This window comes from Gorilla gorilla, chromosome 2 (genome assembly GCF_029281585.2).
Source record: "Gorilla gorilla gorilla isolate KB3781 chromosome 2, NHGRI_mGorGor1-v2.1_pri, whole genome shotgun sequence".
Taxonomy (NCBI): Eukaryota; Metazoa; Chordata; class Mammalia; order Primates; family Hominidae; genus Gorilla; species Gorilla gorilla.
Genome location: NC_086017.1, coordinates 12,505,765 through 12,532,415, shown reverse-complemented (window position 1 = coordinate 12,532,415; position 26,651 = coordinate 12,505,765). Strand labels below are relative to the sequence as shown.

The 26,651-nt window shown below is 38.6% G+C and overlaps 1 protein-coding gene across 5 annotated transcripts in view; it reads right to left on the bottom strand.

Annotated features, from left to right (window-relative positions):
• Window positions 1–26,651, bottom strand: part of CNTN4 (contactin 4) — a 960,931-nt gene that overhangs the window by 316,213 nt on the left and 618,067 nt on the right. For all 5 annotated transcript variants that reach the window (XM_019024764.4, XM_055383681.2, XM_063703559.1 and 2 more), the window contains one exon: window positions 5,261–5,387. In XM_019024764.4, the coding sequence (XP_018880309.1) occupies window positions 5,261–5,387 (127 nt within the window). The remainder of the gene's footprint in view (window positions 1–5,260; window positions 5,388–26,651) is intronic.

The following is a 26,651-nucleotide window of genomic DNA, read 5'->3' as shown; positions in this document are numbered from 1 at the left end:
TCTGGCTTGCCCAAGACAAGTGCTTGGTTTACACCTGCTGTCCTAGAATAATTATGAACAGCGGCCTTCTGCTTTAAAAAGTGACCTTAGATGATAAATTACATGTTCACCCTAATTATATGGTCCATTAGAGAGTTGTTGTCTTCTTACTTTCTGGAATGCACTTCTTTTCCTTATCCATGTGATGAAAGAACCATTCACTCTCCAAATATATTAAAATATCTCCTTTTCTGTGAAGCCTTCAGTGACATCTACCTTCGCCATCCTGAATTAGACTTTCTTTCCTCCAGAATACCTAGAACTTGGTCATCCTTTACTTGTAGTTACATCATTCTACTCCAACTACGTCCACATCTAGGCAGTCCTCAAATTAACAGTACTAGTAAACATGTTGTAGAGTTGATTAATCTTTGAATACTCAGACCTAGCATGCTGCCTGGTACATTGCAGCTGCGTAATAGAGTGGTTTAAATACTTTGTCTATATGACGTATTTTTCAGAATCCTAATATATGGGCTAGTTCAAAGTAGAGCTGCAAAGGCTGAATCTTGGATGAAAATTCTGTTATTTTCTTTCTCTGGTGATCTTTAAGCCAATTCCATGTGCCCTGGAATTCAGTTTGAAAAACACTGGTGAGGTTTGAAGGATGAATAATGAATATGTTTGATAAATGAACAAATGGATAAATGAGCATGTAAAGTAAATTCTAAAATAATATCCACTATACTAATACTGCCGTCCTTTAACTTAAGTACAATGTCCTTTACCCTCTGCCTATTTGAAAATTACTTCTCAGTTCATATCCCATTTCTTCTGAGAACCCTACCTGATGACTCCAATCTCTCCTAAACTATGACATATATATTTGTTTTTTACATAACATTAGATATTAGTTGTTAGACTAAAGTTTTTCATTATCAAATTTGAATAGAGGCATAATATTTATAAGATGTATGTAAGTTATAAAAATCATAAGCCAATGAAGATCTGTGTTTAAAAGTGATATTATTACTTTAGAAGTCTGCTGTATCTACTTTGATTATACCACTCCTTCTTAATGGTTAATTATAATCTTTAATTTTGGCTTTTTCATTCCCGTGATATTCTTTATAATTTTATCATGTAAGTTATCCTTTGAAGGAGTTCAGAGCATGCCACCCAAAAATATGCTGCTCTGGCATATTGACTTTTATTTATTTATTTATTTAGAGACTGGTTCCTGCTCTGTCACCCATGATGGAATGTAGTGGTGCAATCATAGCTCACTGCAGCCTGGAACTCCTAGACTCAAGCAATCTTCCCACCTCAGCCTCCTGAGTAGCTGGGATTACAGGTGTGTACCCCCATGGCCAACTAATTTTTAAATTATTTTTGTAGAGATGGGGGTCTTGCTATGTTGCCCAGGTTGGTCTCAAACTCCTGGCCTCAAGCCATCCTCCTGCCTCAGCCTCCCAAAGTGTTGGGATTACAGGCGTGAGCCGCTGTGCCCTGCCTATATTGACTATTTTGAGTTAAAGGTACTTGGGGGGGAAAAAAAAAGGTACTTGGAAAACAGCAGGTACAAGACGAGTACTTTCACCTTCATTCTTTTTCTAAAAAGCAAGGGATGAAATCCCCATGCCAAAGATGTCCTTTCTATAATAGAAGGAAAGTAATGTTCTTTCCATCAAGGACAGGAAGTTGAGACAGAGAAAACTCTGTCCAGACCTTGTTAAAATATCTTCTTCTAGCTCCCCACATAACTTAGTTACTTTTTCACAATTTACTACTCTTTGTCCAATTCAGTAAATAAATGTGCAACGATAACTGCGTCTCTGGGTTTTCATTTTCTTATGAAGGCTTCCTTGCCATGTAAAACTTGTATTAAATAAATATGTTTTTCTCCTTTCGATCTGCTTTATGTTAATTTAATTCTCAGGCTTAGCTGAAAAATCCTAAGAGAGGAGGGGTAAAGTTTTGCTTCCTCTGTTACTTCCTCTATACCTTGAACAACCACTCCATCTCAACCACTTTCAAATTTTATGAATATGAAATTACATACTATATATTTGGCTGTGAACTGGTTTACTCAAAATTATGTTCTTGAGATCTACCCATTTGTTGCAGCTGTCATTCATTCATTTTTACTACTGTATGAGGTTACCTTGTACGAACATACCAGGTTATGTGTATTTGTGAATATACTATGAACATAATCATATCATAATCATAGAGTACGTGCACCTTTAGCTTTACTAGGGAGTTTTTTTTTTTAATGGCTTTTACCAATTTAAATTGCTACCAGCAGTGTTCAATCAAGGGTTCTGTTTGCTCTTCATCTTCACCAACAGATTGTCAGTTTTCTAAATTTGTCAATCTGGTAGTTTTGAAAGAGTATGTCGTTGTAGTTTTAATTATATATTTCTGTTCACTAATGATATTGACAATCTTTTTATGTTTACTGAATTTTTGGTTTTCATTTTCTTAGAAATACTTGTTAAAGTGTTTAGCTAATGTTTCCACTAGGTTGTTTTTTACATTCTGTTTGTGGAAATTCTTTAAATAGTCTGGATATGAATCCCTTACCCATAACAAATATACTTAAAAATCTTCTTCAAGTTTACAGCTTGTAATTTTGTTTATTTCAGTATATTCTATTGAACATAAGTTTTCAATATTAATACAGTTAAATATGTTCTTTTATAAGTTGTATTTTTTCTGTCATATTTAGAAAATCTCTTCCTTCCCTGAAGTCATAAATATGTATACCTATTTGCTTTTAAAAGTATTGCAAATTTCCCACTTAGGTCTTCTATACACTTGGAATTGATTTTTTGTGTATGCTGTGCAGTAGGGTTCCAATTTTATTTCTTTAACCATATAGACAATCCATTGTCTAGTACATCTTTTAAAAATTTGTTTCTAATGTTGTAATGAATTTCAACTTTTCTTCTTTTTATCTTCACAAGACAGTATTCTTTTTATTATTTTTATTGTTCTGTGCAATAAATTTTTTTGTGGAATTACTAACATTTACCATTTGCTTTACTTATTACTTTATTTACTTATTTACTTATTACTTGCTTTACTTATTACTCAGCTCTTCTATCTGGAATCATTTCTCTTCCGCCTCAAGTATGTCTTTTAGAATTTCCTTTAGTGAGGGTCTGCTGGAGTCAGATTTTGGTTGCTGTCTGCCTAAAAATGAAGTTATTTTGTCTTGCTTTAAAAAAAGTATTTAGGCTATCCATACATTGACAGTTGCTCTCACTGTACTGAAGATTTTATCTTCTGTCTCCTGATTTTTTGTTGCTATTGAGAAGTCAGCTGCCAGTTTGTGATCTCTTTGAATGTTATCTGTATTACAAGTTTGGTTACTTTTATGATAATCTGTTTGACTCGGTGTTCTACCATTTCACTATTTTAGATGTGGCTTCATTTTTATTTGTACTGCTTGAAGTGCATTGGGCTTCCTATAGCTACGGCTTGAAAGTTTTAATTAGTTTGGAAAATTCTTAGCCTTCTCTTTAAATATTGCTTCTGCCTCAGTCTTTCTTGTTGTTTCTTCTGGAATCCTGATTAGACATTTTTTCTCTCTTTCTTTTTAAAGTATTTTACTTCCCTTTGTCTCTTTCTGCTGCCTCCGGAGGATTTCTTCAGACCTATCTTAGAGTTTACAAATTCTTTTCAGTTGTAATTCATCTGCTACTAGAACCACTAAGGTTTAATGTTTGAAATACACAATTACCTGTGCTTTTGAGTCTCTTTGGAAGTCAAGCTTATTTCTTGTTCACATTTACTGTAAAGATGTAGCCCTTGTATCCCAGGTTTATTCTGGGAGATGTTCTCATGTTGGATTCTCCTGTGGGTTGTCTAGGCTTTGTCTTGTGACCTCTGTTCTCTGAAGCCATGAGAACCAAAGCTCAATTCATACTTGTAGTTTATTAACACGAAAACTGTCTTTATTGTTCAGCTTACTTCTTTTGGTTCCAAACCCACTTACTTGTAGACTTCTGACATTTCTTACTTTCCTGCCAGTTTACTGATATAGTTTAAAATATGTTTTTTAAGTTAAATATATGTGGTTAGGAATTGTTAATGTTTTCAAAGAGAAAGTCAATCAGGATATTTAATTCCCAGCACTACGAAAACCAGAGGTTGGGTACTTAGCTTTTCAGGAAACAATCATCTCCTTAGACTTTCAGGATATCTATGATGCCTGTCTAAAAGCTCTTTACGGGCTGGGCGTGGTGGCTCATGCCTGTAATCCCAGCACTTTGGGAGGCCGAGGCGGGCAGATCACTTGGGATCAGGAATACGAGACCAGTTTGGCCAACATGGTGAAACCCCATCTCTACTGAAAATACAAAAATTAGCTGGGCGTGGTGGTGTAAACCTATAATCCCAGCTACTCAGGAGGCTGAGGCGCCAGAGTCCCTTTAACCCGGGAGGTGGAGGCTGTAGTGAACCGAGACCGAGCCAACCCACTTCAGCCTGGGTGACAGAGGGAGACCCTGTCTCGAAAAATAAAAATATGGCTCGGCGCAGTGGCTCATGCTTATAATCCCAGCACTTTGGGAGGCTCAGGCTAGCAGATCTCTTGAGGTCAGGAATTCGAGACCAGCCTGGTCAACATGATGAAATCCTGTCTCTGCTAAAAATACAAAAATTAGCTGGGCATGGTGGCGCACATCTGTAATCCTAGCTACTCAGGAGGCTGAGGCAGGAGAATCACTTGAACCTGGGAGGCAGAGATTGCAGTGAGCAGTGGTCGCACACTGCACTCCGGACAGAGTGAGACTCCGTCTCTAAATAAATAAATAAATAAATAAATAAATAAATAAATAAATAAATAAAAGCTCTTGGGCCAGGTGTGGTGGCTCATGCCTGTAATCCCAGCACTTTGGGAGGCTGAAGCAGGTGGATCGCCTGAGGTTGGGAGTTCAAGACCAGCCTGACCAACATAGAGAAACCCTGTCTTTACTAAAAATACAGAATTAGCCAGGCGTGGTGGTGCATGCCTGTAATTCCAGCTACTCAGGAGGCTGAGGCAGGAGAATCGCTTGAACCTGGGAGGCGGAGGCTGTGGTGAGCTGAGATCGCACCATTACACTCCAGCCTGGGCAACAAGAGCAAAACTCGGTCTCAAAAAAATAAATATATAAAATAAAATAAAATAAATAAATAAAAGCTCTTTATGTAACCAGCATTGTATAAGTATTTGTTGATTTTAATAACAGAAACTATATGCACGGAAACACATGCTTTTAAATCAACAAACCTGATATGAGGTTTTGGATTTCCTTTAACTTCACAATTGAGCTTCACTTTTTTCTCCTCAGAATCCAAAGGGAACATTACAGGACTTGGTTCTTGAATAAAAATCGGGCCATGCAGTGTGGAATCATCTGAAATGAGAAGAGAAAATGTCCAAAATGAAGAATCCCTTCCAAATAGGAACAACAACAGGAAACAACAACATAAGGAAAATAATAGAAAGAAATTAACAAAAAATAGTAAGGCACAACAGGCTGTGTTTCAGCTTCTGGAAGAAAATTTCTCATTGAAGTTTAATCTTCTGTGGATTATGATGAAGTGAAAATATAAGCTCTCTTATTTCACACTGGTCACTAATTTTACTAACAACTTCCAGGCGCAGGCTGCTTGACGTCTCCCTTTTTCTCCTCTATGTATTGTTCTGCTTGTCTTTAGCCTACCCCTTTACTTTGTGCTTCCCGTATCCCTTTTGTGCTACTGTCATTGTGGATGGCTGTCTAGTGTCATAAAGCTAACATTTTTTTCTGTGCTGTAATGAGATGATAAAATTAGAAAGAAGCAAGGACGATACTGTAAATAAGTCAATAATGAGTAACAGCTCCGTATTGCTAATATACACAACACTTCCTCAAAATGACTATGTATGCAAATAAAGAACAACCTACAGTCTTTATTCTCACATTATCTGCAGTGAAGGACAGGTTCTTTGTTTTCCCAACGTCTTATGAAGCCATATATGGTCTACCTTGCATAAATGTCACATAGCTTGTACCACACATGACTCAGTAACACTCAAACTGGTCTATAACAGGTGCAATGATTTGAGTCCACTGATTATGTGCTTGGACGGTGAAGCCATGTTAAACAGCCATGCATTTCTAAGTGCTTTCTCTCAATAAGAGAAACTGGATGCATGAGACTTATTTTGTCACGGAGCAGTAACAAAGTTCAAAGACTGGAATGATCCACAAACCATACCTTAAGTGGCAGTGTCGAGTACACATGCTTCTAGACTATGCACACAATAAATATTGTTCAAAATGCATCTCACCACTTATGCCCATGAAAGTGATTTTCATTTTTCAAAATCAAGTTCAAATTCTTTTTCCTGGAAGACTCTGCTAGACCCTCAACCTTTTTCTTTAATATAATTTTAAAACTATATTTCCCAAGACACTTATCTTTTTCTACTAAGTGCATCTAACATAGAGTACACTTTATTTTCCCTTGTTTGGATTATAAGCTCTTTGAAAGCATGACTGTATCTTACCTATTTTTATATCTCTTGTAGTACCAAGTACAGTGGTATATATAATACACGGTGATCAATAAGAATCTGTTTTACTTTGAAGTATTTTTTTTCAATTTTTAATGTATTCAATTAGCTTACTTAGGCACTGCCTGATGAGTTTTAAGATAGAATCACCAGAGGCTATGATGTAAAGTTATATTAAATATCACCCTGCAGCTGGCAGTCCCCTTATATGTGATTATTTTGAAGGGCAAGAATTGCAACTGCTATCCTGGAAAAACTTCATAACCAGCCTTTTGTTGATAGGTGATAGGATGACACTGAATTCATTCAGGTGCATCAGTATTGAGAAAAAAGAATAAAGTTGGTTTGGGGATCTAGGTGAAGCCTGGTAAGGTAATTTCTAAGGCATTTAACATTTAACTCAGACAAAAAACGAAACAAAACAAAACAAAACAAAAAACACTTCATGCTAAGGTTGAAATAGAAGAAAAGTTACGAAGACGAAATGACCAAACGGAATTCTATCTTATTACTGGGGACTGAGGACGGCCCACGATCTTGTTGTGAGAGAGACGGGTGAGGATTCAGAAAGACCATGGACTGAGTTTCAATGCCTTGGGCCAAATACTAACTCCAGGACCTCAGGAAAATCACCTAGTCTCTACATGCCTCAAGTGTTTCATCTATAAATCAATAAGATTAGACTAGTCCAGAGATTCCTTATCAGTTAAAAATGGGAAAACAGGCTGGGCATCGTGGCTCAAGCCTGGAATCCCAGCACTCTGGGAGGCTGAGGCGTGGAGGATTGCTTGAGCCCAGGGGTTCAAGACAAACCTGAGCAACACAGGGAGACCCTATCTCTACCAAAAATTAAAAAAATTAGCTGGGCTTGGTGGCATGCGCCTCTAGTCCCAGCTACTCAGGAAGCTGAGGTGGGAGGATGGCTTGATCTCGGGGGATCAAGGCTGCAGTGAGCCATGATCATTGCCAGCACACTCCAGCTTGGATAACAAACCAATACGCTATCTCAAAACAAAACAAAACAACAAAAAACAAAGACAGGGAAAACAGCCAGGAATATTTTCCCATAAACACACATGTACCTACACATTTAATTTGCATTCAAAGATGTCATGAATCATATCACCACTACCACTGTCTCTCCTTACTCCATTTTTAAAATACCACATCAATAAGAAGTTAAAACAACCAAAAAAGAGAAGATTTATGAAAGCACACAAAATAAAATCATGGAATAAAAGTACACAGACATGGCCAGGCACGGTGGCTCACACCTGTAATCCCAGCACTTTGGGAGGCCGAGGCAGGTGGATCATGAGGTCAGGCATTTGAGACCAGCCTGGCCAACATAGTGAAACCCCATCACTACTAAAAATTCAAAAAAATTAGCCGGGCATGGTGGCGTGGGCCTGTAATCCCAGCCACTCGGGAGGCTGAGGCAGGAGAATCTCTTGAACCTGGGAGGCGGAGATTCCAGTGAACCGAGATCACACCACTGCACTCCAGCCCAGGCGATGCTGCGAGACTCTGTCTCAAAAAAAAAAAAAAAAAAAAAAAAAAAACCCACAAACATGCACTTTAAAAAAAAAAATTTGTGTTTAAAGTTGGATATTTCAAAATCCAGATATTTACATTTCAATTTCAGATTTTTAACAATTACACAGATATTTTCAAAACAAATTTAGGTACTGGTCAAATGTGAGCTCACTTCAATGGTAAAGAATTAAGTGATTTTTGGCACATCTAGGTAAATGAAACATGTTATTCGTCAAGATCACTAATAAAGCAGCAAGTTTGGTGGATTTTCTCTAAGACAGAAATATTTCCATTGTTGTCCCCAATTCCAAAATTATGTGTGTGTATATATAATATCAATCATCTCAATTCATTGGTGTTCCCTGATTTGAATTTCATACAGAAATATAGAGTCTATTACTAGTTATTCCAAATAAGAATAAAATGTAATAATGATTACTCAGGATGTAGCTGAGAGACTGGATTAATATCTGTACTATTTCTCAATGTAGCCATGCCATATTTAAATAACAAAAAGATATTTTTTCTGTGTATTTTGTAACAAGAATCGATAATAATGATGCTTTGCATTCACTATAAATAATGCATTCCATCTAAAGTTTTTATTTTCTCATAGTTAACCAAGCTCACTTCCTGAAAATTAACATTAGCATAAAGGGAATAGTATTTCAGTTCTCATCGAAGGAAATCCACAGGCTTTTGTGCATGAGCTATTTGGGCTCACAAAGATGAAGGGAGAAATTTTAGAAAGTTTAGCTATCAAGGTATTAAAAAAAACCCAGATATCCTAGCTTTTAAACCTTTGGACCAGGGTTAACAATGTTTTTGAGAAAAAAGAGTTGCTTTATTTCACCAAAACCTTGAGGTGCCTGGGAGAGACAAAGAGTCCTGAGAGAGGCGTTCTGAGATGAAACAGGGGGAGAGGCATCCCTAAGTTTGTTCTATCTCTGTGTGGTAGCCACAAAGTGACTTTCAAGTGTCTGGAAGGCACACACAAAAGACTGCATTTACCGTTTTCAAAGCCTAGAAGATAAAGTTCATCTTTTTTTTTTTTTATCACAGTAAGTTGTTCTATGTAACCAGAAGAGTGGCTGTGATTTTCAGCCTAAAGAGGTAAAGAGCATCGCAGCAAATGACAGAGGACAAGATTTAATAATACAATGTGTCTCCGAGTTAGACTGTAGACCACCTGCATTATTATCATGCCATGCTTGTTTTATCAAACCTCAGTCCAGACTGACTACACCAGAAGAATCTGGGGTCCATTAATCTGCCCTTTAACCTAGCTCTCTGGGTGATTCTTTTGCACACTGAAGTTTGAGAACTACTAACACAGATCCTTCTATTCCTGGCTCTCCATTTCCTAAGAACAGAACATCAGCCAACACCGGTTTTAGATCCACTCCTAGACACATTTTTTTGGGGGCAAAGTCTAACCAACAAATCTTTGCTTGATAACATTTAGAAAGGTAATTTTAGCACATGCCTGCCTGGACTAATAGTTGAGAGGGAAGCATCCAGGAACAGAAAGTTATAAAACTGACTCACATGAATGTGTCAAGGCCTAGGACTGACATATAAACTAACCCTTTCTTAGAACACTTGTAGTTGAACTCCAGAAGCTAATTGTGAGACACCACCCTCCCCAACAAGCACTGCACTGAATTGACAAAGAGCAGGCATCCTTAGAGATCACAATAGTCCACTGACCTATAGTTATAGTTTGTCTTCATTTCTATACATAGCATTTATACTGTAACCACTACCATTTATTTATAAGAAATGAATGTCTTCTTATTTAAGTGACAGGATGTTGGGATTAATGTTTTTATACTTGGGTCCCCAAAAGGGTGAGAGTTGCCCCAGGGCATCATCTGCCTTGGAGAAATTAGGGGCATGGGCTCACATTATTAGAGGAGGGGAAGGCAATGATTTTCCACCCTTCTAGGAATTCCTAAAAATCATGTTAAGAGGAGGAATGAGGAATGAGGGAGTGAGCAGTAAGATTGCCAACAGCTCACCTACAGTCTTGTGGATTCCAGACCATTGATCTGACGCACAGCTTGGAGGATCTAGCGCAGGCACCAATACTGTTACATCATGATTTCCTGATTTCCTGAGTTTGTTTCTCCTTGGTAACTAGGTACCTGCCAATCAGTCACTAGGCTAACTTCTATCAGACTACCAGTGTTCTGTAAAGTTCCATACCACAGTAATTATCTTGAATTAGGATGCATAAACTCATCTTCATAAAGGGAAGGGAGAAGACTAGGCTGAAAAAATCTGCTTTCATGCTTCAACAAGGAGTGGGAAATCTTTGGATTATCAGAAAAAAGCACAGATTTCATGACCAGAAACAAGGCTCCCAGAAGTAAAACGTAGTGTCTCTGGGCTAATCTGAAATTTTTGGATTACTGAAAGAGATGCACAGAATCGTAGAATTTTCTATTAGAAAATATTATTTAATATTATTTTCCTAGGTTACAGAATAAAAATGACCACATCTGTAATGGAAACAAAATATTTTTTGACTTAAAAAAAAAAACCCTCTAAGAAAAAGAGTAATAAAGCACCTCTCCGCAGCCAGGTGTCACTTAATTTATTTGCTGTATTGGAACATCAATGATCTCTATTTTTTTTTCTTTTAATTAATTTGGCCCACTTCCACATTTTCCTGAACTTCCCTCCCAGGCAAGCAGGATACTACTCAGGCTGCTGGAAGCCAGGCTGGGCAAGAGAATCTGAATGGATGGGGCTGGGCTGAGGTTTTCTGGGGCTGAGCAGAGAAAAATAAGCCTGAATCTCAGGTGATGGTTAACTCAAGGAAGTGAGGCAGATGCCCAAATATCAAGCTCACAGGAGCAAGTACAGAACAAAATCTGGATTCCAAGAGAAAGGTCAAAAAAAGATAACATGCATAAAGCAGGAAGCTAGAGGGTGAGTGGAGCTAGGAAAATTCCACTGATGCTAAATGTAGTTTTTTGGTTTTTATTTTTATTTTTACAGGGCATCTGTGAACAATCCTAGCAGCTGGACCAAGTCAGGCAGTAGATCTAATCTCAAAATAAACATTTCATAGAAAGCAACTTAGTAAAAAAGGTAAGTCAAACTATACCTAAAATAATTATTTCTCAAAGTGTGTCAAGAAACCTCCTGGCTGAAACAGGTGAGCATCCCTAATCCAAAAATCCAAAATCTGAAATGTTCCAAAATCCAAAACTTTTTGAGTGCCAACATGAGATAGTGACACCTGTGCTAGATGGTTCAAAGTATAAACTTTGTTTCATGCACAAAATTATTTAAAACATTGTATAAATCACCTTCAGGCTATAGGTATAAGGTATATATGAAACATTAATGATTTTCATGTTTAGACTTGGGTGTCATCCTGAGGATATCTCATTATATATATGCAAATATTCCAAAATCCACCGCCACCCCCCCACCCCAAAAAACCAAAGTCTGAAACACCGCCAGTCTCAAGCATTTTAGATAAGGGATACTGAACCTCTGTCACCTTAGCTAAGAGTGCTTGTTAACAGGTAGATTCTTGAGTCCCTCCCAGACCTACTGGATTCTAATTATCAGGACTCAGAAAACAACATTTGAGCAAGCATCTCTTGATCTTTATGCATTCTAAAGTTTATTTCATTTTATTTTATTTTTTGAGATGGGGTCTCCCTCTGTCACTCAGGCTGGAGTACAGTGGCTTGATCTCTGCTCACTGCAACCTCCGCCTCCCAGGTTCAAGCGATTCTCCCGCGTCAGCCTTCTTAGTAGCTGGTATTACAGGCACATGCCACCACGCCTGGCTAATTTTTTTTGTTTTTAGTAGAGACGGGGTTTCAGCATGTTGGTCAGGCCGGTCTCGAACTCCTGACCTTGTGATCCGCCTGCCTTCGCTTCCCAAAGTGCCGGGATTACAGGCGCGAGCCACTGCTCCTGGCCTATGCATTCTAAAGTTTTAAAACTAGTTATGAATTGAGCACAGACAACTTTGATTTTTCTTTTCTTTTTTTTTTTTTTTTTTTTTTTTTTTTTTGAGATGGAGTCTCACTCTTGCCCAGGCTGGAGAGCAGTGGCACGACCTCGGCTCACTGCAACCTCCACCTCCCAGGTTTGAGCGATTCTCCTGCTTAGCCTCCCGAGTAGCTGGAAATACAGGCGCTTGCCACCATGCCCGGCTAATTTTTTGTTGATTTTGTGTTAGCCAGGATGGTCTCAATCTCCTGACCTCGTGATCCGCCCGCCTTGGCCTCCCAAAGTGCTAGGATTACAGGCGTGAGCCACTGCACCCGGCCACTTTCATTTCTAAACAGGTTATGACCCCAGTGAAGAAAAACTACCCTGCAGAGTTCTGTTCTATGTGCTAGATCACTCTGTGGCTACTCCATGGGACGAAGGCCACATTTCGCCAGCATGACCCTTAGAACAGCACCCTTTTCTTTTGCTGGAAATATTTCCATCTGTTGCAAATTCAACTGACTCTGTTGGGAAAGAACAAAAATGCAATATTATGATTTCATCTTAGAAAACTACAAATTCCAGGTTCAAGTCTACTTGTCATTGCTGTGGTGTTCCCAGGTGTTGCACCTGAAAGTTGTTTAAGCCCTTAATCCTAACGGCAGGTATGAAGTGCTGCCATAACAGCCAAGAACCCAGCACTGTGATATACAGTCAATCTTCCTACAACATCAAATGGGCTATTTGATTAAACACCTGGTCTTGGGTAGAAACACTTCAAGAGCAACAATTTTCATTTGGGAAGTAAACTCTAGGACACCTAATGGGGAACACAAGGGCTTGAATAGAAGCTCAGAATACCAGCCAGGGAAGACTGCATGGGTTTAGATATGAGTTGTACCTGGGTCGCATCTGGAGGGTAGGTAGATTTTTGCGTTATGCATGCACAGAAGTATCCTGGTGCAAACCAGAGTGGCTTTGCCTATATCCTGCAGAGCCCTTGACCAATCAAGAGGGTAAATGCTCCGTGTGTGTAATCAGTGGGAACGTGTTGCTTTATCAGATTGCAGAACAAAGTCACCAGGGAAAAGGAAGGGGAAGTTCTGCTAAGCTGGGTTGTTGGGTGTGCTCTCAGTGTCCTGCTCATATTTCACTTTCTCCCTTACCACTCACACCAAGGGGGAACCCAATGGGAAGAACCATTACTCATTCCACCACCAGCATGTTCCAAGAAGGGCACACGTAGGGCACACTGTGTCCTGCTGGCTGTGAACCTTCTCCTCCAGGCTTCCTAATGACTATGGAAATGCATTTTGGCTAAAAAACTGTAAGATCAGCAGCATCTCTGTGGATCTAAATTACTCATAAAACGTATGGGCAATAACCTAAGGAAATTCACAAACAAATGAAATACTGTAAGAGTGATTTTCCTGAGTGCAAGAATTCCTTTAAAATTCAATCACTGATTGTAGAAATGATGATTGGACAGCTGTCACACTATCATTACTAATACAATTTAGTGTTGTTAGTATTTATAAGACAGACAGCAAGGCATATTCAAAGGCCTTACCCAAGTGCCTACCTGAAAAACTAGCCAACACACAGCATTTCTATTGAATAAGTATTCTATTCGGTTGTTCAGCTGAATAGAGCAGAGGCAAAGCAAATATTAGAGGAGACAGACATGCCTGCTTAAAGGATAAACATTTCTTTCATTTGTCATTGCTTCTGCCTTCCTTCTTTTAACCCCTCAAATGAGCATTTTAAACAGCAAGAAACAGAGAAGTCTACCGACAGCTGGTGTATGTCTGAAGGCACAAAGTGAAAAAAATCCAAATGAGAAGTGAACTCTTCTCAGACTATTTCTTTGTTCTCTTGTTAACAAAATAATGCTGCCGCCATCATGCATTTGTGTCACACATAATGAAGCCCTAATCGTTTGTAATGCCAGATCTTAGAAACAGTGGTAGGACGGGGAAGTGCTGGGAGATAAAAAGGGTCTCTCCTTGGAGAAAAATTGTGCATTGCTCGAGGATTTGTAGGAGTGGAAAAGAACAGCAGTGGGGCTGTATCAACGTATCCTACTCTGACCCTGATCTTAAACCTTGACACATTCCAGGAACAATGGATTAATGACTCTTTTAAAAATAAGTAATTGGGTGATACTGACGTCAAGCCCTAGTTATGACAAGAAAGAAGCATTTCCAACAAATGCAAATACTTTGTAACTCATTTGGAGGCAAAAACTGACCTGAACTGATGGGAACTGATGGGACACTATTTATAGACTCAATGTGAATATTCATATGCTTTGCTGCAGAATTAGAAATGCGTTTGATTATGCAGTGCTGACCCAGACTCAGCTGGGGATGCTATTATGTAACACTGGGCATGTTTTGTGGGCTATATTTCTCTTCTAAAATTACAAACATTTTAAATTCTCAAACATTTCTGACCCAAATGGCTTCTGATCAGAGTTTCTGGGCCTAGATTGGATTCCAGTTCCAATATTACATGGAGGCGACATAACCGTGTGCAAAGCAGACATTGTCCTGCCCTCATGGAATGTTTACTCTAGAGAGGACTAATAATAGTTATAGCTAACTTTATCTTTTTAATTAATAGAACTTTATTTTTTCAGAGCAGTTTGAGGTTTACAGAAAAATTGAGCAGAGCACAGAGTTTGCCTACACTCCTTCTCCACATAGTTTCCCGTATTGTTAACATCTTGCATTCCTGTGCTGTATTTGTTACAATCGATGAGCCAATATGAATGCATTCATATTAACTAAAGCCCACAGTTCACATTAGGGTTCATCATGTATTGCACATGCTGTGGTCCTGGCAAATGTATTAGGACATGGATCCACCATTACAATATCACACAGAGTAGTGTACTACCCTTACAACCCAACGCTCCACTGCAGCAAACTTTCTGATTTATATTTAGGTGCATTACTGTTTACTCATGAGAATAAAAGCATAGAAACATGCATGTATAAAATTGATTGGCTTTAGCTAGAGAAATGTAAATGAGATAGCAGGGTCACTGGTTCACTCAATGGTGCTTCCCTACTGGCATAACTATGTAGTGGACGTCTGTGATTTCTGCCTCAGCATCCACTGCTCCTCATTAGGTAAGAGCATTCTACTCTTTCTCTGGTGAACCAACCCTCCTACTCTTTCAACTCACGTGGTTCGGATAGACGAAAATCCTCTGCACAGGTCAGGAGTAGCAGATGACACTGCTTAGCGTTGATAAGTTATTAATACTTATTTATACATTATCAATTGGCCTGACCAATTAATATTCCATTTTCTTGGTTAAATTAGTTCCCATGCATGGATGACCAAAGCCTGGCTAATGAGACTCCATTGCAGGACTTTTCATAAAACTACAAGGAAAAAACCCTTTTGAAGTCTAGAATTGCTTACAGAAGGAAGCCTGGAGCTTCCAAAGACTCCCACATAGAGAGAGAGAACCTAAAAAGAGAATGAAGCCAAAACAGAAAAGAGCAAAATTAAAGGATAGGGACAGACTGAGTTCTGATGGCATCATTTCAGCTCTGGAACAAGTTCCGTCCCAAGCAAGCTTTATCCCTAAGAGTCTCAGATATGAGAGCTAACGATTGCCTTCATTTAAGCAAATTTGAGTTGCAGTTGTTATCAGCTGTAGCTAAGAAACTCCTGATCAACACTGTATTCATAGAAAGGTACACATCAATTTATTCAGTGAGTTATTTCTTCATGTCATTGGTCTTCGTTCTATTCTTCTTATTTCTTTTTGACATTTCTCCAAATGTACTTGTGTGTGTGTGAATACATACAAGTAAGACTGGTCTTCAGCAATGTGGCAGGCAAAAGCCTTCTCACTGTGGACTTACCGTTCATTTTTGTGCCTGTACTTCAATCTGAACACCACCGGGATCAACTACTCCCTAAAAATCTGCTTCCTTGAACTGTACCCCTTCTGGTATTTCTGGATGCATAAGGAAAACTCCATCATGTGTCTTGTCCAGGCCCTTCCCCACCACAGGACAGTTTCTTTTTGTAAAAAAATATATATAACTACAATCTAAGCCATTCTGGAGACTGTTAGATTCAAGCTGGAATTCATACACTTTAATGGTGGCCTTTTGAAAAGATCGTTAACCAAAAGCAGTGCTAAATGCCTTCAATATGCATTTGTGTATTCTTTGTACGCATAAAGAATCTCCCAGAGAGCCAGTTAAAAATGAGGACTATAGGATTCCGTGGCCTTTCCCAAACTTTCTGATTACATAGATTTGGGGATGGGGTGCAGGTATATGCATTAGAATGTTGCACCCTGGGTTACAGATGCAGGTGATCTACAATCATGAGCCACTATTTAAGGAGGGCAGAGAAGGGTAATTTCAGCAACCACATCAGGCTGTTTTAAGCACCAGGTGGCTGCCAGAGCTGACAACCAAGGAAAAAAGAGCACTTGCATGGCTCTGAAATCAAATGCTGGAAATGCCTCTCTTTTATGCTCTGAATGAACAGTGTCTCCCATTATCCATGCTCATAGGGATATATTTTTCTGTTTAATAGGAGGTATAAATGATCTAGAAGATCTGCTTTGGCTTCTGACGCTTTGGTTGTCATGTATTAAGAGTACTATAATCCAGAGTTGTCCAACCTTTTGTGGGACTGGGAGAAACAACCGTTTCTTTCCCCAGCTATCTCTCCAATGCTCCCAAGAGCCAAACCATCCTCCTTCTCATCTAAACAAAAGTACGACCAAAGTGGAGAGGTTGCCCTTTCTACGTTCAGTCATAACTTCACAGTTTCCTGGAGACTATCTGTTTTAAGCCCTTCTGGGGTGAACTGCTGTTGTTTTTAACTCCCCAGTGACACCCTCCGTTCCCCACTGCCTTCCCTGACATTAAATTGCCCAATCACAGAATGCCTGCAGGCAGTACTTTCATGTTATATGCACCGCAGCTCCTCAACTAATATTCATGAACCTTTGCACCTGTCTCTTTGGCAGCTAAAGTACCCTACTTCTGTCTTTCTCTAAATGTTTCAGGTTTGTAGTTTGGCACATAGTGAATGTGTCAATATACATACTAGGAAGCATGAAAGGGAGTAATCTGAAAGCTACTCAAGCAAAACTTTGAGAACATATTTCTAACAGGTCCACTAAATTTGAGTTTGGTATGCTTTTCTTTCTGGTGTGAAACTATTTTAATTATTTTCCACATTGTTTCTTAGGAGATAGGGCTATCATGATGTCTACAATGAAGTTGGGAATGAGAACACAATGTAGATAAAGTTTATGGCAGGTAAGGGGCTCCAGATATGGTTCTTCCCGGTGGGACATTGGTATTTTAATTGAAAGTTTGTTGGGAAATCCAAACCAGACATATGTTCTACATTACCCACTGATTGAAACTAGAAAGTCCTGTCAGAGAAGGATAAACAAAGCCATAATCATTCAACTTAGGCAGAGATTTGCTCAGCTTTGAAAAAAGAGTGTTTACAAAACCACAAATCAACTCTGACTCTCCCTTCCTCAGAAGATAACCCCTATGTATCCTCTTTAGAGCCATGTAAAATAATGACAATAATAACCATCATTTACTGAGTACATAATAAGGTTAGGCTCTCTACTAAGTGAAAATGGTTATTGGGGGCTGGGTCATATAACCCACAGACAAGAGCTATGCTCTTCCTCATTTAATGATGGAAAAGAGAGGCCTGGAGACAGGCCACCGTTATAAGAGGTTGCAGAACAGGGACTGAACTTGGTTTCTTCTAAGATCAGAGCCAAGTACGTAGTGGCATTATGATACACTATGGCAACTGCTCTATACGCATTACCAGCACCAAGTGACACATGAGGTTCTGGTACGCTGAGCACTACGGTTTGAATGTGTGTGCCCCCTTCAAAATTTATGTTGAAACTTAATCCTCAACGCAATAGTATTTAGAGGTAAGGCCCTTAGGAGAGTGATAAGATCATGAGGACTCCTCCCTCATGAATGGGATTAAGGCCTTCATAAAAGAGGCTTCAAACAGCATTCAACCCTCTTGCCTTTTTGTCCCTTCCACCGTGTGAAGACACAGCCTTCATCCCCTCTGGAGGACACAATAACAGAGTGCCACCTTGGAAGCACAGAGCAGCCCTCACCAGACACCAAACCTGCCGGTACTTTGATTTTAGACTCTCCAGTCTCCAGAATAGTGAGAAATAAATTTCTGTTCTTTATGCATAATATAGTCTCAGGTATTTTGTGATAGCAGCACAAATGGACTAAGACTGTAAGTAAAATGGCATATTAAATGTGAGTGAGTTCAGATTTTTATCAAACCCCACTTTTTGAGGTGAGGAAACAAAGGTTTGCAAAGATTAGGTGGTGTATCCAAAGTCACACAGATACGCAGTGATGGAGCTCTCACCAGAATCTTGATTTTCCAATTAAAAATGAAATGTTTTTGATAGTACCTGAAGTTTCCTCCCATTTATTGTTTGGATAACAGTAAAACTGGTCCACTTTTACCTAGAAATATAGTGGGAAAGAATGATGGAATCATCCCTTAGGAAGAGAGATAATCTATTTTGTCAATATTTATGTCTTGAAACTTTGGTTTAGAAGGAAACAAGTGAAAGTCCATTTCCCTTCAATAGACAGCAGAATGGATAAATGCGATTCATTCATCACATGGCACACTTGTTACCAATTCTTTCAAATTACAAAGTTGTTCTTTTTTGGAATTAGCAGCATATTGATGTACAGAAGGGATATTCTGTCCTAAAGTATCCTCTATAGAAAACATTATAAAAGAGGGGATTTATAACCTTTCAAAATGACAAGCATAAAATTTGCACCAATTATTGGGCATTCTGCCTTTTCTATGTCATTTTGTCATAAGGTAAAGTGGCATGCACACTGATTTGGGCAAACACAAAGCAAAAACCCTTTCTGTGAAAGGATAAATGGCAGCAGAAAAAATGTCATTGACTTGAATTCACAGGCTTATCAAAAGAGAGGAAAAAAACGTTTTCTAAGCTTTCTTAAGATGAGGTAAAAAGCACGTCCATTGAGTTGTTGGGTCTTTTGAATAAGTCATGCACCTGTCCTCTTCATTTCGCTATCAAATGATCCTCAAATCCGTTCCCATACACCTCTAGCCACAGAGAAGGTGGATGACTGTGACCTTCTCTACCTTTATTGCAAAAGCATCTGCTTGCTTGAGAAACATGCCAACTAAGTAAGAAGTAACTGACAGGGGATAATGGATTAACATCTTTCATTCATTCAACAAGTGTTGACTGAGTACACCCACTATGTACCAGACTATTCACACTGAGGATAGACAGAGAGAAGTAAACACACTGTCCAAGGAGCTCACATTCTAGGCTGTGGGAAGCAGATTAAGTAATTTACATAGCTTGTTGAAAGGTCATTCGTATTGTGAAGTTAAGTATATCAAGAAAGGGAATAGAGAATCTAGGAAGAACACTGCAATTTTAAATAGTGTCTTAGTCTGTTCAGGTTGCTTTAACAAAATAACATAAACTGGGTAACTTCATAACAATAGAAATTTATTGCTTACAGTTCTGGAAGCTGAGATGTCCAAGCATGAGGTGCTGGCAGATTTGGTGTCCGGTGAAGCCCACTTTCTGGTTCAGAGGGCACCCATTTGCTGTGTCCTCACATAGTAAAGGGGAAAGGCAGCTCTCTGGGGCTTCTCTTTCATGGGCGCTAATCTCATTCATGGGGGCTCTGCCCTCATGACTTAATCCCTTCCCAAAGACCCAACCTTCAGGGTTAGGATTTCAACATATGAACTTAATGGGGACAAAACTTTCAGACCATAGCAAATAGAGTTGACAGTGAAGTCCTTTCTGAGAAAAGGATATCTGATCCAAGACTTGAAGGAGGTGAGTAGGCAAACCCTGAGACTATCACTGATAAGCACTACAGGCAAAAACAGCAGTAACTGACAGAGCCCTGTAGCAGTAAGAGGGTGCTTAGTGTGTTTGCAACAAACAAATTCTCTCTCTCTCTCACACACACATACACTCACACTCACACATGCACACAGCAGTAGGTGTGCCTTCAGTACCATATACAGGAAGAGCAATGCCGGACGTGAAACAGCGGCAGTGGCGTCAGTATATCATGTGTCAGTGCTTAATACTGCCATGTTCATGGCAGAGTTCCCCAACCCACACTGTATAAGCTAAGGCAGGTATTATTTCTGCATCCTAACTTAACGACAAATACAGTGAGGCCCCAAAAGCCTTGGTTACTCTGCCACTACCATGATTTGTTTTTCTTTTTCTCTCTCAAGGGATGCAGATAGAATTAGAAAACTGATTCTAAACCAATTTTCTTGGCTGGGCGTGGTGGCTCACGTCTGTAATCCCAGCATTTGGGGAGGCTGAGGTGGGTGGATCACCTGAGGTCAGGAGTTGGAGACCAGTCTGGCCAACATGGTGAACCCTCATCTCTACTAAAAATATAAAAATTAGCCAGGTGTGGTGGCACTCGCCTGTAATCCCAGCTGCTCGGGAGGCTGAGACACGAGAATTGCTTGAACCTGGGAGGTGGAGGTTGCAGTGAGCCGAGATCATGCCACTGCACTCCAGCCTGGTCAACAGAGCAAGACTCTGTCTCAAAAAAAAAAAAAAAAAAAAGAATATGCTAATGTCTATAAGCTATAGGGGTCAAAACCACAGTGCCTGGGTTCAAAATCTCAGCTCTACCACTATGCAACATTGAGTGAGTTACTTAGACTTTGTGCCTCAACTTCCTTGTGAAATGGAGCCCAGTTTATAGGATGTGAGTGTTAAATCCCTTAATATATTTAAAGTGCTGAGATTAGTTCCTGGCACCTAATAATTCTTACACAAGTATGTAAACACAAAATGCCTTTAAATTCTTTAAAGTCTATAATGCTGGGGGAGGGGAAGTGTTTGGGATAGGAAGGAGAATGCACCCTTGTTTCTGTTTAGTGTTTATCTAATAGATAGGAAGACACATGTGACTTTCTGTGGTCTAGATGGAATAAGATCTTTTTGAACATAAATCACCATGGACACAAATTTTTTGCCTCTAGGAGAGTAATAAAGTGAGCAAGCACATCTTTCCACCTTTGCCCTCTCTTTCCCAAAACTGATGGCTCAGTTGGGTACATAAAAATTCAGGTGTAAGTCCCAGACAACCTACCTTTAATCTTCCCCAGGTCTCTGAACCAGTTATGCTCAATGTTCAGGATCAGAATAGTTTAGACTATAAAAGAAAGCCACCTTCAGACAGGGCTGGAAAGAGGGTAGGTAATGTCTAACTGCATTTAATAGGGTATAAAAGCAGTATAAATCCCTTTGGTTGGTTTCTGGCTTTTGATGTCATGGCATCTCTATCTCATTGACATCAAAAAGAAGCAAAGTGTAATGTAGCAAAAAATAGGAAATATCTGTATTTTTGTCAGGCAACAAAAAATTCCCTATAATGAAATGGCCTTTCCTTCTGCTTTCAAAGCATTCTGTACACCATGATACTTACCCTAGTCACACTTATAATACTTTACTTACTTGTCTATTGCTTGTAAGCTCTTAGAAGATAGACACTTGAGTTAATATGGTCATTGTTCCCCAGCTTTTATCATTCTTTCTGCCACACTGTGGATATCTGATCCATCCTTAATGAATGAGTTAATGAACAAACAAAACAACTTGGAATGTAGAATAAGCTGGTATATAGCAGAACTAGGGCTGAACACTACATATCCTGATTACTTGTCAACTATTGTTTATAATAGAACCTGGTTCTTCTGGAAGGTCTTTGAGAGAACTAGCTGAGGCTTAGCCCACCAAGAAAGTCAATTTTTGAATTTTCTATGTAAATTAACTTTTCATTCTATTTCAAAAGTGAAGTCTTGGCCCAGCGTGGTGGCTCACGCCTGTAATCCTAGCACTTTGGGAGGCCCAAGCAGGTGGATCACCTGAGGTCAGAAATTCGAGACCAGCCTGGCCAACATGGTGAAACCCCGTCTCTACTAAAAATATAAAAATTAGCTGGGCGTGGTTGCTCAATGCCTGTAATTCCAGCACTGTGGGAGGCCGAGGCAGGTGGATCACCTGAGGTCAGAAATTCGAGATCAGCCTGACCAACATGGTGAAATCCTGTCTCTACTAAAAAATCAGCTGGGCGTGGTGGTGCATTCCTGTAGTCCCAGCTACTTGGGAGGCTGAGGCAGAAGAATCACTTGAACCCAGGAGGCAAGGTTGCAGTGAGCCGAGATCGTGACACTGCATTCCAGCCTGGGCGACAGAGTGAGACTCTGTCTAAAAAAAAAAAAAAAAGTGAAGCCTTGTCCTTATGAACCTTGTTTCTAACGTTCTAATGTTAGGTCACTCTATGGAGAAATTGTTCCTTAATCATTCACTCATTGACTCACTCAACAAATGTTTTCTGAGTACGTACCCTGTTTCACATGTAGAGGATACAATAGTGAAAAAAGATTGACAAGGTCCCTCCCTTCCTTCATTGAACATATCTTCACTGACAAGCTGATGGTTAGTAACTGAATTTTTAAAAAATAACCTAATCTGGACAGATCTAAGACATCATCTAGTCCAGTAGTTCTTAATCATTTTTTAAATTAGAGAACACATTGATAAGTAGATGGCGGGAGTTAATATGTACATGCAATTTCAGGGGCTTCAGACACCTCCCTGAAGATAATCTATGGATTTCAGGTTAAAAATCCCTGATCCAATTTGGGCCTATCATTTTGCATGTCAATGTGCATATGTCTACATTTACTTTAAAAACAAAAAGTAAAATGTTTGGCTTATAGTAAAACTTTCACAACAAAATATTAACTATTTAACTAGATAAGTCTCTTCAGGGTATTTCAGGGACTTGAGAAATTACAGAAATAAGTGTGAAAATTTTAAGGTGAAAATGAAAGAAAGTTAATAATTACAGTGAATTTTTGTTGTTCTCATTTAATAGCAAAAATAATAAAAAACACACTTCAAGCAACACAACTATCCTTCCCTACTCCTAGGAAATAAATAGAAAACCACTGGCTGTGTTAGAAGCCATAAAAAGATTAAGTGAAATATAACCAACCTTGTCTGGGTAATGACTATCTCAAATGAAAACCAACCTATTCTTTACCAAACCTTTGGGATCTTGACACAAAAAGCATCCTGAAGTAGGATCTGAGCAGTTGTTAACATTTTCCAAAAAGGAATTCAGGAGTTGGCCCTTGTCAGTTAATATGCTTCTACTCTGGGCAAAATATCCAGCACATAATAGAGATATTTATAAATATTCCATAGATAATTACCAAAATGTGTGAAATATACTTTCCCAACAGAGAGAAATCAGTATGCTATCAATATAGCAAAAGTTAAAGGGTTAAAAAAAAAACCCAAGAAAATGTATGCATATGGTGATAATATATATGAGGCTATTTTGGTCAATGAGAAAAGCTTAGTGATTTGAAGGATCATTGATTAAAAATAATAATTACAGCCAAATTTTTTGAAGTGCTTAAAATGCACAGAATGGGAGAAAATATTTGTAAATCATGTATCTAATAATAATCTAGTATTCAACACATGAAAAGAATCTTACAGCTCAATAATGATAAAACAACTCAATTTAAAAAACAGGTAAAGGACTTGAATAAACACTTCTCCAAACAGAGATGTATAAATGGTCAATAAACACATGAAAAGATGCTCCACATTATTAGATATTAGAGACATGCAAATCAAATGAGATAGCACTTCATACCCAGCAGACTGGCTATTAAAGAAATACATACCAAATACCAAAACAAAAAAACCCAGAAAATAAATGATGGCAAGAATTATTGGAGTGATTACATGAAGTCAGAAGGCTCAAATGTTGCTGGTGGTAATGTAAAATAGTGCAGATACTATGGCCAACAGTTTGCAGTTGCTCAAAAAGTTGATCCAGCAATTCCACCCCTAGGTATATACTTGTGTTAGGAGTCCCCGAAACCATCCCCAGGTTTGATGTTTTACTAGGAGGATTCACAGGACTTGGCATATATTCATACTCACAGTTATGACTTATTAGATCATAATGTAAAAGGATACAGAGAAAAATCAGCAAAGGGAAGAAACACATGGAGTAAAGACTGGAGGAAATCAGAGGCAAGATTCCCAAGTCTTCTCCCAGGAAATGCACATAAAACGGCAATGAATTATGAAAACACATGTGAAAATGCCAGCCAAGGGCACTTATTAAAGACTACCACCCGGGGTTTTCACTGGGGGCTGGTCATGTAGGCAGCCTCTGCTTGACATATACCAAAATTCCAGGTTCCCAGAAGGAAATAAGGTGTTCATAAAAAACCATATTATTTGCACAATTTAGGAACAGTGAGCCACTCTTACCAGTTAGGGTAGTGGGCACCCTACTGAAATCCAAGTTTCCACATGCCAATAAAGGGCCAACCTTTTAAAGCAGGCTTTTCAAAGCGCAGCAGTCAGGCCTGTTAACTCTTTTTTGCACAATACCCAAGAGAATTGAAAACACAGGTCTTCATAAACACTTTTACACAAGTGTTCATAGCAGTATTATTAATAATAGCCAAAAGGTAGAAATAGCTCAAATGTCCATTGACTGATGAATGGATAAACAAATGTCATAGATCAATACAGTGGAATATTATTCATCCATGAAAAGGATACATGTGACAATAGAGATGAATCTTGAAAATATTATGAGAAGTGAAAGAAGCAGATACAGAAGGTCACATATTGCATAATTCCATTCATATGAAATGTCCAGAATAGGCAAATACATAGACACACAAAGCAGACTAGTAGTGGCCAGTATATGAGGGAAAGAAGGTGTTGGAAAGGGCTACTAGGTGGTAAGGGGTTTCTTTTTGGGGGTAATGGAAATATTCTGGAAGTGGATAGTGGTGATAGTTTCACAAAATTGTGTATATGCTAAAAAGAACTGATTTATACATTTTAAAACTACTAAAATGGTAAAATTTAATAGAAGAGACATATGGAGTGTATCTCTTCTCCAATAAAAATAATAATTATAGCCAATTTTTATGAAGTCCTTAAAATGCCATGGGCCACAGAGAATGGGAGAAAATGTAAATCATTTTCATGATACATGATACATACATAATCATATATCTATGAACTACCCAGTTTACAGTATTTTGTTATGACAGCTCCAGCTGACTAAGACAGGGACTATGCAATGTGCTTTACATAGAGCATCTCACTTAATCCTTAAAACAATCTTGTAAGATAAATCCCATAATAATAATATAATAATATTAGATATATCATCATATAATAATATATAATAATGATATATGATAATGCTGTGCTTTATCTCAATTACAATATATTAAGAAATGTTAATAGAAGTTATATCTTTGAGTTAAATTTAAACAAGTGTATGTTTGGTGAATTTAATTGGTATATTAAAAAATGTTCAGCTGGGGCAACATGGCGAGACCCTATCTCTATAAAAAGTAAAAAAAAGTAGCCAGGCATGGTAGCGCACACCTGTGGTCTCAGCTACTCAGCAGGCTGAGGCAGGAGGATCGTTTGAGCCCAGGAGGTTGAGGCTGCAGTGAGTTATGATCATGCCACTGCACTATAAGCCTGGGTGACAGAGTGAGACCCTTTCTCGAAAAAGAAATAAACAAATAAAATTAAAACATGTAATGGGGATGGCTGTGAACTGCTGTGAACTTAATTGTGTTCACCTAAAATTCAGATGTTGCTATCCTGACCCCCAGTATGCCTATATTTAAAGCAAGGAAGTAATTAAGGTTAAATGAGGCCATGGGGTAGAGCCTTTATCTGACATGATACTGTCTTCATAAAAGGAGATACCAAAGAGCTCGCACTGTCTCAGCCATGTGAGGACATGGCAAAAAGGCATCTATCTGCAAGTCAGCATGAGAGCCCTCACCAGAAAGGGAGTCAGGTGGCACCATGATCTTGTATTCCTCAGCTTCCAAAACTCTAAGTAAACAAATTTCTCTAGTTCGAACTACCCAGTTTATGATATTTTGTTATGACAGCTCTAACTGACTAAGACAGGGACTTGAAATGTGCTTTGCATAGAGTAGCTCACTTAATCCTTAAAACAATTTTGTAAGATAAATCCCCCTGATATTCCCTTTTTTACATAAAGGGTTAAGACAACTAATTTGCTAAAGTAACAGGTAGGACTTAAACAGAGGTTGCTGATTTAAAAATCCATGCCCTTAATCATACTCCATACTGCCTCACATTATAATGATGCTATGAAGAAATTTCCAAATTATAAGGCTGTATAATGTAAAATAGGCTCCTGGCTTTTACTTTCCTTTACATATACAATTCATCCCATTACATATGTATTTTCACAATTCATTTTCCTTTTATTATGTTGTTTTTCAGTAGCTGCTTCCTTTAGAAGGTTTTTAGAAACATACAGTTTTCTACTGGGTACATAAAGCGAATTATTGATTCCTTTCCTGGTGGAGATCACCCTAAAGCAACAAGTAGAATGTAAAAGGGAAGCGAAAGCTCTATCATAGATAAAAACAAGAGATATCAACAACCTTGAAACACGATATA